This window comes from Culex quinquefasciatus, chromosome 2, assembly GCF_015732765.1.
Source record: "Culex quinquefasciatus strain JHB chromosome 2, VPISU_Cqui_1.0_pri_paternal, whole genome shotgun sequence".
Taxonomy (NCBI): Eukaryota; Metazoa; Arthropoda; class Insecta; order Diptera; family Culicidae; genus Culex; species Culex quinquefasciatus.
The window spans coordinates 90909808-90926310 of NC_051862.1; the positions used below are offsets into that span (position 1 = coordinate 90909808).

General features: G+C 37.1%; 1 protein-coding gene across 1 annotated transcript; it reads left to right on the forward strand.

Annotated features, from left to right (window-relative positions):
• Positions 1–100: 100 nt before the first annotated feature.
• LOC6041436 (RNA-binding protein lark) lies at positions 101–12002 on the forward strand. Its single transcript, XM_001850644.2, has 3 exons — positions 101–259; positions 528–1311; positions 11072–12002. The coding sequence occupies exons 2-3, from the start codon at positions 643–645 to the stop codon at positions 11399–11401; spliced, it is 999 nt and encodes a 332-aa protein (XP_001850696.1). The 5' UTR covers positions 101–259; positions 528–642; the 3' UTR covers positions 11402–12002.
• Positions 12003–16503: the final 4501 nt, after the last annotated feature.

Genomic DNA, 16503 nt, shown 5'->3' on the forward strand with positions numbered 1-16503 from the left:
GGCGCGCCAGTTCCCCCATCAAATGACATCTCCTACCGGCACTCTTCCACCTCCCATCAACTGACAGCGACACGACGGCAGCAGGCAAAAAACGACGCAGCCGACGACCGAAGCAAAAGTCCTCATTCTTCTGTGCAGCGTCGTCCATTGAAAAACTCGTGTGCGTGCGTGTCGCGGCTTTTGGTCGCCGAAAAGTGCCAACTTTCAGGTGAAATTTTCTCCCTCATTTGCAGCCGGTCGTAGGCGGGGGCTCCCTTTGGTAAGTAGAACCGCTTTTTCATGCGAGGTCGTTTTTGTGCGTGTTAACCCGCGGAACCTGTACGCGATTCGGGACGGAAGGAAGGAAAGAAAGTTCGTCGCGTCGTCGGACCGGCCGCCATTTTCCTTTTGTTCGAGAAGGATTTTTTTTGTGGAGAAGAGAAAAGATGTGAAAAATATAGTGATTTTTTGAGTTTTTATTTCCGTGTTTAGGTTAGGTGGTCTTTTTTTTATTACCTCTGTATGTTTGTGTGTCCCTCCCTCCGTAGATTCTTTTAACACTCGTGTTTCGGTTCTGTCGGGCCGGAAATCGTCGTCACAGTGGACGGAACGCGAGCGAACGACGTCGCCGCCGAACGGGAACCGGAAGTAGATTCTACGAAAATGCCGGCCTCCGCAACGTTCAAACTGTTCATCGGCAACGTGGACGAGAAGACGCAACCCTCGGATTTGCGGCCGCTGTTCGAAAAGTACGGAACCGTGGTCGAGTGCGACGTCGTCAAGAACTATGGCTTCGTGCACATGGAAACCGAGGACATGGGCCGGGACGCCATCCAGAATCTCGACGGGTACGTGGTGAACGGGAAGGCCATCAAGGTCGAAGCGGCCCGGAACCGTCGCGCGCCAAACTCCAACACGACCAAGATCTTTGTCGGCAACCTGACCGACGTGACGCGCGCTCCGCAGGTTCGCGAACTCTTTCAAAAGTACGGTACCGTCGTCGAGTGTGATATCGTGCGCAACTACGGCTTCGTCCACCTGGACCCCCAGGGCGACGTGAACGAAGCGATCCGGGAGCTGAACGGCATGATGGTCGACGGCCAACCGATGAAGGTCCAGGTGTCCACGAGTCGCGTCCGCCCGAAGCCCGGCATGGGCGATCCGGAGCAGTGCTACCGGTGCGGTCGCTCCGGCCACTGGTCCAAGGAGTGTCCGCGTTTGCTCTTTTCCGAAAGTCGGTTCCGCGATCGGCCACCGATGTACGCCAGGGATCCGTATCCACCGCCGCCGCCGCCGCCGTTCCTTCGCGATCGCATTATGGATGGATTTAGGGTAACACCGCCTCTTTTTATGTTATTTTTTTTTTATTGCTTTTATTTTCTCCTTTACCGTTTAACTTTCTTATTAAATTTTGCTCTCGTTACGTCTCCGGTTTCGTATCGCCTTCGGGAAATGGATTCTTTCGGTCATGCTTCGCAACTCGGGTTATTTTCAAAAAAGACACGTTGGACTCGTAATTATTAAGTTGGCTTTCTGGAAAACGCAGTCCTGGTTGACGATTGTTAAAGATAAAATGATAGAGATTCGATAACGCTAAAGGTTACCGTTATCGTCGGAACGATAACAATATTCTATACTCAACATATTTTTTCCGGAAAAATGATAAAAAATTTCAAATGTTTCTTGTTGGTTGCTGAGATGTTGGCATTAGAAAATGTTGAAATGTTTGGATGAGACTTTAAAAACGTAAATTTTCATGTTCTTTTTCTTTTATTCGCGTTTTGTTTTGCAACTAGAAGCCCAATCTTCAATATCTTGTAGGCAATTGGGTCCTAAAATTAAGCTTACATTTCTGATATTATTGTTCACAACCTTGAAGCTTATTTTTCTGAGTACAATGACCCTTTGATCATTTATTAAATAAATAACTTTGCGATCCTCCTTGATAGAAAATGTCCTACTTTACAGCTCATTTCCAGAGTTTTTTTTGAAAAGGACCAATAAACTATTGTCTTTCATATGTTTATAGGACCTAATAAAAAAAAACTCTAGATTTCAAGAAGACCATGTTTTTTTTTGCGTTAAAATTAAAGAAGTGATCATAATGGTTTCTAATCCTGTTTTAACCATTGTGCATAAAAATTTACACATGGCTTTAAACTCTATTTTATTGGAAATTTTAAGAACTTTTTGAAAAAAAAAATCTGGGATGCAATCACGGAAACTATTTCAGAAAATTTAAATAAACGAAAATTAATTTAAAAATCGGCAAAAAATCGTATAGGTACAGGAGCAATTCTCTACTAAAACCGGAAATGGATTTTATTTGTATTTTTTGATTTGGCTCAAACTTTGTGGGGGCCTTCCCTATGACCAAATAAGCTATTTGGCGTCATTGGTTCACCCATACAAGTGTCCATACAATTTTGGCTGCTGTCCATACAAAAATGGTATGTAAATATTCAAACAGCTGTAACTTTTGAGTAAATTTTCTGATCAATTTGGTGTCTTCGGTAAAGTTGTAGGTATTGTCGAGGACTTTTGAGAAAAAAATAGGCACACGAAAAAAAAAATTTGCAGATTTTTTAATCAACTTGTTTTTCACTAAAACTCAATTTCCCAAAATACGTATTTTTTGATTTTCGAGATTTTTTGATATGTTTTTGGGGACAAAAATCCGCAACTTTTGAGCCATAGAGAACCATGGTCAAAAAATCTGCCGCCGAGTTATGAATTTTTGAAAAAATAGTGATTTTTGGAAAAAATCGAAGTTTCATGCAAAAACAAGTTTGACATCATTTTTTAATGCAAAATTGAATTTGCAATCGAAAAATACTTTACAGATTTTTTGATAAAAGGCTCCGTTTTCAAGATATAGCCACCGAAAGTTTGATTTTAGCGAAATATTTGCAGTTTTTCAATTTTTAAAAATAGTGACCATGAGTGACCATTTCTAAAAATATTTTTTTTGAAAAGTTCAGAAAATTTGCTATAAAATTGTCTAAGAGACATTGAAGATTGGACCTCGGGTTGCTGAGATAGAGCCGCTTTAAGAAAAAGAAACACGAAAATTAAAGTTTTCTTAATCTCACCAAAATAACCCACCATTTTCTAATGACGATATCTCAGCAAATTATGGTCCGATATCAATGTTAATACATTTTAAAAGGGTCAAACATTGAATATTACGCCCATTTAAAATGCTAGTCTTGATTTAAAAAAAATCAAAATATTTTTTTCGATGAGATCGAAAATTTTCACGAATGTTTCATGTATTAACATTGAAAATCGGACCATTAGTTGCTGAGATATCTTCACTAGAAAGAGGTGGGTTGTTTTGGTATAATTTAGAAAACTTCAATTTTCGTGTTTCTTTTTTTTAAAGCAGCTCTATCTCAGCAACCCGAGGTCCAATCTTCAATGTCTCTTAAACAATTTTATAGCAAATTTTTTGAACTTTAAAAAAAAAAAATATTTTTAGAAATGGTCACTCATGGTCACTATTTTTAAAAATTGAAAAACTGCAAATATTTCGCTAAAATCAAACTTTCGGTGGCTATATCTTGAAAACGGAGCCTTTTATCAAAAAATCTGTAAAGTACTTTTCGATTGCAAATTCCATTTTGCATTAAAAAATGATGTCAAACTTGTTTTTGCATGAAACTTCGATTTTTTCCAAAAATCACTATTTTTTCAAAAATTCATAACTCGGCGGCAGATTTTTTGACCATGTTTCTCTATGGCTCAAAAGTTGCGGATTTTTGTCCCCAAAAACATATCAAAAAATCTCGAAAATCAAAAATACGTATTTTGGGAAATTGAGTTTTAGTGAAAAAAAAGTTGATTAAAAAAGTTGCAAAATTTTTTTTCCGTGTACCTATTTTTTTCTCAAAAGTCCTCAACAATACCTACAACTTTGCCGAAGACACCAAATTGATCAGAAAATTCACTCAAAAGTTACAGCTGTTTGAATATTTACATACCATTTTTGTATGGACAGCAGCCAAAATTGTATGGAGACTTGTATGGGTGAACCAATGACGCCAAATAGCTTATTTGGTCATAGGGAAGGCCCTCACAAAGTTTGAGCCAAATCAAAAAATACAAAAAATAAAAATGGTCGAAATCGGCCGATTTCGTAGAGAGTTGCTCACCTATTTTTTCTTAACAGTCCATCCGATGCCTACAACTTTGCCGAAGACACCAAATCGATCAGAAAAATCCTTCAAATGTTACAGATTTTCGAATATTTGTACCATTTTTGTATGGACAGCTGCCAAAATTGTCACAAAATGGCTTCTTTGGTCTATGACCAAAGTACCTCAAAATTTTTGAGAATTGCTCAAATGCATTTTTTTTAAATTTTTCACAACCGCCATTTTGGCCACCATCTTGGATTTAAAAATTTAAAATCTTTTATGAGTAGTTTAGGGGTCAAACCTAATCTCAACAATCAAGAAAGAGGCACCAAAAAGAAAAATCTTTATTCGATTATTTGAATCTAATTATGAAAATTTTAATATTTAGAAAATATTTGGTATTTCGTGTAAAAAATAAATACTTAAACTATAAAATTTACTACATTATCAAAAAAAAGTCATCTTAAGGAGGTATTAGACTATGGCAAACAAACTCGTACTTTTTTGTGTTTGACATTTCGACAAACTCGCAAACAAAGCCAAATGTATGCAGGCTGACGTTTCTGTAAATAAATACAGGCAAACTGTCAAAAGTTTGTTAGCGAGTTTATTTGTCATAGTCTAATACGTCCTTTAGTGAAAGCTGTAAAATTTTAACAGCATTTGGTTAACTCTAAAGTCCACATTTTTTTCAGGCTTGTTGGGTCATTTTGAGCAACTTTTGTTCTAAAACAAGCTTTACTTTTCGTGTTCTATGTTTTTATTGATTTTATTTATATTTGCATTTGTTTGGTTAACTTCATGTTTGTTTCTGACTTTCTTATTCTACCATCTCCTTTCAATACCTATTGCCTTTCTAGTTTATTCATGTTTTTACTTGTTTTTCACATTTTATGCTATAGATTGGCACCATTATCATTTAAATTGTAGAAAATATTTTTACATAAAATATAGAAAATGTTAGTGGAAAACACAGTCAAAGTTGAACCCACAAAAAAAAACATTGGCGACATTTTGGCCTAAATATTGACGAGTTCGAGCCTAAAGCGACTCGAGGCTCGAGCCAAAACTCCCACTGGGTTATATTGACCTGTTGATTTGCTCGTTTAACAGTAACGTATGAAACCTCCGATTGGCATATCACAGATCTTATATTGTCGTGTGAGTTGAGCTTGCTTTTTTCGAACTGCCCATTACTTTCTCCAATCGAATCTTCAGAAAGAGCTCCAAACCGCGGTTGTGCAACGGGGTTTTTAATGCTTTCGTTGATTTTCCAAAGATCAAAATTCACGAAAAGAAGGATCAAACGGACTGTTAAATTTCAATTCTTGATCTGGGTGGAGCAGTTGTCCGGCCATAAAACAAAAAACCCGGCCTGCATGCTTCTGTCACTTACTTACTTCAGGATATCCAAATTAATATCTGCATTGTCACAAGCAAATCACATTTTCTTGAAACTGTGCGAAAATTTCTCGGGTGCAGATATTTTTTTCTTCAGCGTCCGCAGAATGCTCTGACATTGGAACACGCCGGATATCCGTATGATATTCTCAAAGCAAGGGTTCCACTTCAAGTGCAGCCTAGAGAAAAAAAAATTTCTGGTGGTTCTGGGTTCGACTACAAAGTTTACCAAAACCCCTTTGGGATGCTTAACGATAACCACTTCTAATACGGACTTCAGTTTGTAACTTACTTTTCTGCTCAACACATAGTCAGCTAACAATTTATCGCGCCAAACCTTTCGATGTAAGATAAATCTCGGAGGCAACACGCTCGCTTTTAATGCACTACCGCAGTTAAGTTGAACGAAAACGGTGCGAAGGATGAGAGCACCTCACAAAGCTGTGGAGTTCCTTGCTCCACTGCTTGGCCTCTAATCAAAGCCTGCCCTCTCCGTGGCCAGATCTTGCTGGGCTGAGGGCAATTCGGCCGTGAGGATTGCCCGAGTCCATGATGAATTCGCTAGGCTTGCTTCGCTTCGATGTTCGGGAAGCAATAGCACTCAAGCTCATATGTGGATTCGTGACCACCTTGCTCTCGCCAATCATTCTTACAATCAACTGGCTTGCTCCATTTGGGAGCACCTCCGGCAACAGCAACGAACCCGTATACACGTTCGGATAACTCGCAGTTACCCTCCGGACGTGGTTTTCCAGCGTTCTCCGCATACCGCGGTTGAAACCGGCCCCGATCTGTGGCGCCATGTCCGACCCTCCAACTATACACTTGAGACATGCGGAGACCGAACAGTGCTAAAAGTGCACGAATCTCGTCCACAATGTTAGTCGCCGTGTTGCGACACGGTTCATCCCAACCATACCAAGAGTTCGCACCACAACTTCGGACTTCGAGATTAATTGTACATTAACTCCTAGGACGCTGTGATCTTGAGGCAAGATTGAGTTTCATCAAAAACATTGTATTTTCGAACTCGTTGTTGTTGCAAGAACCTTCCTACATGCACGACATGTTGAAATTTTGGCTTTCTTGTCCTCATCAAATTTATCCGAGGACTGAAACAAGGGAAGACGCTCCATTTTTGCAACCGACTCGGTTATCAATTCCTTTTAAAAATTTGGAAACGGTTGAAATAACAGCGCCTAGCTAAACGCTATCAGCAGGGATGAGGATTGAGGATATTTGCACTCTTTTGTTGAACTATCCAAACGAATAACGTTTCTTCCAAGAGCGGCAAGCTCTTTTTCTTGAGGGCACGACGCTCCTATCCTCCGTGTTCACTGCCAGCCTTGTCACGTCCATTTATGTCTCCAGGCCACCTGGAACTGATTTTCGGATACTTCCAATGATCAACTTGGTTATTAGGTACACGAAGCTTATTATTTTGATTCCTGTGTAATAATCTGCGTTGATTTAAAAAAAAAAATTACGATTCTTGATAAAAGCAAAAAAAAGTTCACCTTGAAGGGATCAGAACCATGCATCTTCGGCTCACATTCCTTGAACACTAGCGCTGTACCAAATTTACAGATGAATGTGGTTGTAGTTAGTTTCATCACATTTTGGACAATAATGACAGTAAACTTGAAATCAACAAATGAAAAAAAAAACCTGGTTACCATTTTTGTTCGAGTGCCAGGATGAGTGCTATGTTTGAAAGCGCAGTGCTATCCGTTAAAATAGCACGCGTGCTAACAGCGTGCAGTGCCAATGCATGTCTGTGTACATGCGTACCGAATCAATGTAACTGGAATATCTCGTCACTGACTGAGCCGATTTTGACCGTATTGGCCTCATTCATTCGATTCGTCCTGGGGTCCATGAACCCCTATTGAAATTTATAAGAAATAATAAAGAACATCAAAAGTTATGTTAAAAAACTGCTGCATATAAGCAGGGTTGTTACGGACGGCGCGGATCGCGCGGATGGCGCGGATCTGGCGCGGATTTGATGGCTAATTTTGCTCAGGCGCGGATTTCGCGCGGATAGCAATTTTGATAAATAAATTTATTAAGAGAGATCGAATTATTTTTAAGTTATTTAGAAAAACATTATCAGGAATTACGATAATTTGTTTTTTCCTCTGAGGACAAGAATTTCATATTTTTATTATTTTTTTCTGAAAATGTTTGTTTGTATTTTCTTAGTATGAAACGTTGAAAAATTAGGATTAATATTATGTAGAAATTATTTTTTATATGTTTCTTGTCATTTCTTAACATCTCCGGCTCTGAACATTTAATTTCTTTAGAGTTTTGAGTAATGATTTTTAATCTTATTTATTTTTAATTTTATACTGGATTTATTCAATTTAGGGGAACAGCATCTAATTCCAGCGTGCCTCTAATGTTGGCAGGTCAGAACTTTGACATTAAATTAAAGCTTATTAAAAGCGTTTTCAACTGAAATCGAGTGATAAATAGCTCAATAAGAAGTGAGCAAGCAAGTTTCTATCAAAAGTTTTCCAGAATAAGTTGTTTAAATAGTGAAAATCAGCAAATTGGATGGAGTTAGGAGCGAGTGCTTAACCTGCCAAACATACGAGAATTTCCCCTATAATGTTGTTAAATAAATATTACAAACTTTTCCCGAAGATATAGACATTAGAATGTGTAACAAAAACTTTTATTGGGGCTTGTTCTGGTGGGCGCCAAATATGAGCTTGATTGGACGTAACAGAAGCTGGCCTCCACTTTCGAATTTTAGATGGAATTTAATCGGAAGAAATATTTTTTTTCTAAATTTAAACATTCTTATCGAAATAAAAAGATCAAAACATTCCAAATTCAAAGCTTCAGAAATTCAAAATTTCGAATCTTTTTTTGTTTTAATAGTTTTTATTAACAAAAAAAAATCAAAATACATATTACATTTTTGTCAAAATTTCTGTAATTTAAAAAGTCTGAAATTTTAGAAATCTAAAATTCAAAATACCAAAAATTTGGGAAATCAAAAATTTAAAGATTTAAAAACATTCAAAATTAAAAAGTCAAAATTTATAAACTAAACAATATCAAATTCAAAACATTATAGAAAACAACAAAAAATATCTCAATCTCAACTCAAATCTAGAATAATTTTAGTATTCTTAAGCTTTTAAATTCTTAAATTCTAAAATTCTAAAATTTTTAAATTTTTAAATTCTTAAATTCTTAAATTCTTAAACTCTTAAATTCTTAAATTCTTAAATTCTTATTTCTTAAATTCTTAAGTTCTTGAATGCCACAATTTTTGAAGTCATATTTTAGCTTTAAGAGATTTTTAAATTTTAGCGAGGATTTTGGATTAAAAACTGCATAAAAATTCTTGGATTTTTAATTTTTAGACTTTCGAAATTTAAAATTTTATCATATAAAAATATTTGATTTATTTTTGAATTTAAATTTTTAGGTTTTCAAATATTGTGTTTTCCATTTTGAAGATTTTTTTCATGACCCTTACCTTGACCGTCTCTTGAGGTATTTTTTAAAAAATTGATTTATTGCTTTCATTCTTTTGGAGCCTTTAAACATAAAACGAGTTTTTTTTTATAAAATACTTTCTGAATAAGTTTTTCTTCATCAAAAAATAAATTTTCTTAAATGATGGTTGCGATATTTTTTTATGTGGCGCGGATTTCGCGCGGTTTCGGATTTTTGGTCGGCGCGGATTTGGCGCGGATTTTTTTTCGACTCTCCCGTAACAACCCTGTATAAGTTACACAATTTGCAAAAAAGGCTGGTTTTTGCATGAAAACCTGCCATATTACCTATTTTTAGAAAGGTTCTGAAATGACCTTTCTTGTGGATTAAGAATGTTCAAGAGTCAGATCTATCTAAAGTAAGACCTATCTAAAATTACAAGCAGTTTAAAAATGCTCTGAATTTACGTAACCTCAATCTATTTCCCCACGGCGGTGTATGTACAATCTTGACTAAAGTCTGTATGCAGTCAGTTTTTTTTTTACTCGTCACTTATTTTTGCTAGGACCTATTTGCTGCTGCGATCACGTTAGGGGCAATCCATAAACCATGTGGACTCTTTAGTGGGGTTGGAATCACTCTATAAATGAGAGGAAGGCACCAACTACCTAAAGGTGGATTAAGTAACGTTTTTTTTTAATGAAATACTCAAAGTTTCACAAAAAACCCCTATTTTTTAAAAGTACTCAAAATTTCATGATTTGCAATATGGGTTTCAAACGAAGCAAAATGTTACCTGCTTTTCCATTCAAAAACCTCTTAAACAGTTAAAATACATGCAAAATTTCGAATCGTTTGATACCGAATCGTTTGATTTTTGTGTTTTTTAAAAGTATTTATACTTTGAAACTTACCATATTATCAAACAAATATTTACTAAGAGGATGCTTGAAAATTCAACATAATTTGGTTGGTAAGCCAAAATTATGGCCCTTCTTGACAGAAAAAGTCCTACTTGACAGCTAGTTCCAAGGGGACCATAGTTGATCCATCAAAAAATGGTGTCTTATCAATTTATTTTTTGTATAAACATGAAAAAAAGTTATCAGAAATGGTTTTTAGTCGTGTTTTTACCGATGTACATACAAAATTATGTAGGGCTATAGGGCCCTATTGCTCGAAAAATACCCAAATGTTTGAAAATCTCTCCTTCAAAAAAAATATATTATAAAAATTCTAATACAAGCCATTGTATTAACATTTGAATGAAAAAAAAAGCATTTTAAAATGCATTTACACCTGCCCAGTTGTTTTGCAATCATTAGTTTTCAAAATATCCAAGAATTGAAGAGATTTTTTTATGTTAAATATAATTTTAAACGCATTTCAAAATGGTTTTCAGTTGGTTAGACTTCTATTTCCTTTAAAATAAATTTTTAAGCATTATGAACAAAAATTTCTTTTGCCCCCTGATTTTCAGAACCGATTTTAAAGACCCCCCCCTTAAACTTTGACATAAACTTTGAAAAATATTTGCAACGGGCTCATTGTTTTCAAATTAAATTGTCGGGCCCTTGCATTTGCGGATACGATTCGCTACTTGGAAAGCAGTCCCGTTCGAACAAATCCGCTCTGTAAACCATTGAAATTTTGAAATCTCTGGAGCTCTGTATTTCACAGAATCAACAGGGCAGGAAGGATGTGTGGACATACCGTACCAAACGCTCCAAATTAGTTGAGGTGTGTTTCTATTTTTAGAAGGAAGTGGAATTGAAGACATTAGGATTGGGAAAAGAAAAGGTGGGAACCTTTTTTCCCTGATTGGAGGCCATAGCCCTAAGAAGTTCCTCGTCAATATTGCCTCTATTGATGTTGTATCATCTCGAAAGAATCCATTCCCCATAAAAGTTAAAAACATGCATTTGATATTTCTTTTAGTAGTATTTTATGCTGAACAGTCGGGTGAATCAAAACTATCTTTCGCACAAAGTTCAAAATTATCTTCAAAATATATTTACCTGCACTGCTCTCGCGTTTTAAACCAACAATTTACCACAAAATGCTAATCGACCCTCTTTCTTTCCATCCCGCAGGACACCTTCGACTACTACGACCGCTACGATGACCCGCGCGATCTGTTCGAGCGGCGGTACGGCATCCGCGGCCGGGACTTTCCCCCCCTGAGGACGCGCGAACCGATGCCCCCGATTCCGCCCCTAATGCGCCGCAGTGGCGTCGAGAGCAGCCGCAGCAGCAGCGGCTACGATTCGATCTTCAGCCGGCGGACGCCCCCGCCGGCCAGCCGCAACGGCAGCAGCATCAGCCGGTTCGGCGTGTACGAGGACTTTAGCCGGGACTCGTTCGACGATCGGCGCCAGGGTCTGCGGGGACCGTCGCCCACGCACCGGTACGCTCCGTACTGAAACGACGACGAGCCAGGTCGCAGGTTGTTCCACTTTTGAGTGGATCTTATTTTTTTTTAAATTCTTACCGTATTAATTGTAAGCGATAACTTCAGCGTTCATTTTTGACCATAAAACCGGACATTAAACAGCACTCACACACGCAAGCAAGCACGCGGCAATACTACGATGTGTAATGGAAAGCATCCTAAGTTAGGGATAGAGGTAGAATGTAGCAGAGTATTTCTTCAGACACACTTAATTCTAAGTTCCAATCATTGCTTAATCATGTTCAGTTCTTTTTTTGTGTTAGAGATTCCAGCGATAGTGTAGACGGTTTACACACCAACAGTTGTGTAAAATTAAGCTCGTTTTAAACCCTCGCCCCCTTCCTTTTAACGTAAATAAAAATAATTGAAATAAAAAAACTACAATCAACACAAACAATAGTTCCCGATCTACATTTTCCACCTGATTGATGTAAAACAGCAAACTCTAAACATAGTGCAGGACTTGAGAAAAGAGAAGAAACGAAGATTAAATCTACTACCTTATTCTACTGATTATTCTGAATATTTATCGATTGATGAACAAAATAAAAGTCATGAAACTAAACAAGCAACGTAACTTCTTTTCTTTCGAAAATTCCTTATCCTTAAATTATTTATTTTCGTTTTCGACTGCGACGCCTTCAAGATCCAAGACTCTAGCCCAGCTACGTTAAGTGTCGTATTTTTTATTTTCTTACTTTTAACATTAAGTTCGAGTTCTACAACCCCATTTTAGTCAACTATCAATAGTTGATTGCCTATTAAAATCTCGGATTAGTTTTCAAGAAGCCGTAAGAGGCGTTGGTAAACAAAGTCCTTTTTGCATCGGTATTCGACCTACTTACGAAAAACCAATATCAAAAATGCTTGAGATTGTTCATCTACACGTCCCCAAACTAAAAATAAATGAAATTTTGTTTAATTTTGGAGAAAAACAAACAAAAAGTTTCAGAGGTCACGGTGGCTCTTACGGCTTTTTGAAAACTCACCCGAGAAATATAAAATGCATTTTTTTTCAATATTTCATCACCGCCATCTTGATTTTTTGAAATCGTGAACCGGGATATTTAGAGATTTTTGAAGCTTTTCTAGATAAATCGCATGTTTGAAAAAACTTTAAAATAAATACCGTGTTTTAGATTTCTTTTTTATTTTGAAACATGTTAATATTGTTTTTATTTTTAATTCAAACCCCTACGACTTAACGCCTTCCGTCAGCCTCATGCAGCAGCTCTCGGATGGTCTTCAAAATCTCAGCAACATGCTGACCGTTGACCTTGGCACCAGCCCTTCTCTTCCTGGTTCCAGTTCTGCCAATCTCGTCGCAGTCACAGTGACACTCGTCTTCCGGTTCCTTCTCCTCGCCCTCCTCCTCCTCTTCAACCTCGGTAGCCGCCGTAGACGTGGCCGGTTTTTCCGTTTCCTCATCTACGACAACCATTCCATGCGGTTCTCCGGTGCCTTCCTCTTTAGCCGACTCCTTCTTCAACTCGGTCTCGAAGCTTTTCAGCTCGTCCGTTATGGATGCGACGAATTCCTGCAGCCGGGTGACGATTTCGTGCAAACGAGCCACGCTGGTTTGGGAGGGTTTCACCGCCCGGGTCACGACCCCGGTGGGACCTCCGATTGTCGGAGCGAGAAGGTTCAGGACGATGACAAGCAGGAGAGGTACGTTGGGAAATTTCATTGTGGTGACGGATTTCCGATGAATTTCACCAGACTACTTGGACTGATTTACAGTTTACCAATTTATACTAGACTGCACGTGATTGAAGAAACGGCTGTTATCCACTTTTAGCGAAATCGAGAGTTTTTGCTCCATGTGGTAGAGGATGTTCCAACGCATCCAACGCGTAGCCCAGTGGTAACGCTTCCGCCTAGTAAGCGGTAGATCGGGGTTCAAATCCCGGCTCGGACCAACACAACTGGTGATCTTTTCCCTTTTGGATTCGATTGCTTAGTAAAGGGAAGGTAGTGTATCGTCACAAACTGGACCTTATCAAGACACCTCAGGCAGACAACCTATGGAATGTTAACATTAACCTTAGCATGTTAACATTGAGTTGAGTGAAAAACTGCCACTGAATCCGCTTTGTAAATGCCGGCCCCGATACTCTTCACGGGTGTTCCCCCCAGGAACAGGGAAAGATTTACTTTTAAGAGCGAGTTTTTCACCGATGTGAAACAGGTCGTATCGAGGTGCTCCGATTTGGATGAAACTTTCAGGGTTTGTTTGTCTATACATGAGATGAACTCATGCCAAATATGAGCCCTCTACGACAAAGGGAAGTGGGGTAAAACGGGCAATGAAGTTTGAGGTCCAAAAAACATGAAAAATCTTAAAATTGCTCGCATTTCCGTAAAACTTCATCAATTCCAACTCTCTTAGATGCATTCGAAAGGTCTTTTAAAGCCCTTCAAAATGTGCTATAGACATCCAGGATTGGTTTGACTTTTTCTCATAGCTTTTGCAAATTACTGTTAAAAATTGATTTTTTAAAAACCTTAATAACTTTTGGCAACAGCCTCCAACACCCATACTCCCATAGGTCAAAAGTACGGTAATTTCATGGACTATAAGCCTACGGTATTAACTTTTTGGCCAATCGCAGATTTCTCATAGTTTTACGATTTTTCTAGAACAAACATTTTTCAACGTTAGTTTTTGCCCTGTATGCCAAGCAGACGGCACATTTTGGTCTCAATTTTGTCATATTCGGAATCCTCAGAAAATTTTACATTAGATTGAGGTGTTGGAATTTTGAATTTGATTGGAAAAAATGCCATTTAGAATTAATTACAATATTATTTAGAATTTTGTCGGATTAGGGGTAAAACAAGTTTTCGCCTACTTGATACAGCATTTGACGTATTGATCATAGGGTAAATAAGATCTATTTCTTTTTTCAAAAATGTTTTATTTAATTATTTTTTAAATCAAAATTACAACTCTAATACTTCTAAATTACGTGAAATTGACCGAGGATTCCGAATATGACAAAATTGAGACCAAAAAGTGCCGTCTTCTTGGTCTACAGGGCAAAAACTAACGTTGTAAAATGTTTGTTCTAGAAAAATCGTAAAACTATGAGAAAATCTGCGATTGGCCAAAAAAATAATACCGTAAGCTTATAGTCCATGAAATTACCTATCTTTTGACCTATGGGAGTATGGGTGTTGGAGGCTGTTGCCAAAAGTTATTAAGGTTTTAAAAAAATCCATTTTTAACAGTAATTTGCAAAAGCTATGAGAAAAAGTTAAACCAATACTGGATGTCTATAGCACATTTTGAAGGGCTTCAAAAGACCTTTCGAATGCATCTAAGAGAGTTGGAATTGATGAAGTTTTACGGAAATGCGGTCAATTTTAAGATTTTTCATGTGTTTTGGACCTCAAACTTCAATGCCCGTTTTACCCCACTTCCCTTTGTCGTAGAGGGCTCATATTTGACATGAGTTCATCTCATGCATAGACAAACAAACGCTGAAAGTTTCATCCAAATCGGAGCACCTCGATACGACCTCTAGAACAAACCGAGCAGAATCTACAAATACTGCCTCTTAAGTGCTAATAACTGTTGATAGGGTTATCAGATCTTCAATGTTTTGGACTCGTTGTAAAGGTCTTTCAAATACCTTTCAAAAAATGTATAACATGACGGCTTTTCTAAGAAAAACTACTCTTTTTACAATCTTGCGAACTTTAGTCAAAATCGTGTATTTAGCATAACTTTTGAAGTACTTAACAAAACATAATGGTATAAAAATATGACCTTTGGGACCTGAAGACAGATCAAAAAACACAGATCCGGACAAAATCGGTTTAACCAGTACCGAGATAAGTGAGTGAGAATAAAAAAATCTACGTCCAACAACACACACATACATTTGCTCAGAATTTGATTCTGAGTCGATATGTATACGTGAAGGTGGGTCTACGAGGCCTATTAAGAAGTTCATTTTTCGAGTGATTTTATAGCCTTTCCTCAGTGAGGTGAGGAAGGGAAAAATTCATTGTGTTCCTTTTGATTGTCGAGCAATCTATTTGGAATTTTTAATTCCAAGATGGCAGCCAATATGGCGGTGACGAAATATTGAAAAATTGCATTTTATTATTTAATAGGTAATCAACTTTTAAAATTTTAACTAAAATGGGGTCGCAGAACTCGAATTTGATGTTAAAAACAAGAAAAATAAAAAAAGAAAAACAATTCTTTTGTTCGTGATTCGATTATCCGAAGTCCCATACAAACTTCGGATAATCGAGGCTTCGGATAGTCGAGTCTGGACTGTATTTTTTTCTTTGTTCATCAATTTTTTAGTTTCTCCATACGAGATTCAAGTATTTAGAAAATGTTCGAAAATCCGTATCTTGAGAAGGGTTTACATAAAAGTTCGACTTCATAATAGTTTACCATGATCACCACATGACGAAGATTTATTTTCTAATCCAAATCTTTTATAAAATTTATGATTTAGAATGATTTTGATATCATACAAAACCTTATTCCAGCCATATTCCTTAAAAAAAAAAGTTGAAAATTTGATTTGATCATTGTGTAACGTTTATTTGTGCATTTTTAAGGAAATAAAGCCTTTCAAATCTATTATAAAAAATTTCAGGACCGGAAAAAGACGTGAAAAAAAACAATAATACTAATAATCCAAAATTTGTATCCAAAAACAGTGATTTTAAAAGTTTTGCCAAATATTCCAAAAATATTTATCGATTTAATTTTGCATGATTTTGTAGTCTTAAACTACTTTAAAGAGTAATTCCCAACACCCAAAATTCAGAATCGTGAGAATAGTTCCTCCAATGCTAACTCTAGAGAATAATGCCACCAACCCACACCATCAAAAAATGTGTTCATTCGTTAATTGTAAATGTAAACCTCCAAAAAGGTTCAAACATTGATTTCTGGCCACTCTTGAGTTACCAAGCGGTGGTGGCAGTAAAGCCATTGAGTTAGTCTGTCAAAGCTCTCTGGTTAGATTCTCGCATATAACATATTTTTACTTGTTTTGACGGATGAACTTTCATTGAAAAATAAACTCGAGGGCATAATTCTCA

Excerpts from the sequence above, each read along its gene's own strand:
- LOC6041436 (XM_001850644.2), top strand. The coding sequence starts at position 643 with ATGCCGGCCTCCGCAACGTTCAAACTGTTCATCGGCAACGTGGACGAG. Across the intron at positions 1,312-11,071 it reads GCATTATGGATGGATTTAGG|GACACCTTCGACTACTACGA; the intron begins GTAACACCGCCT and ends TCCATCCCGCAG.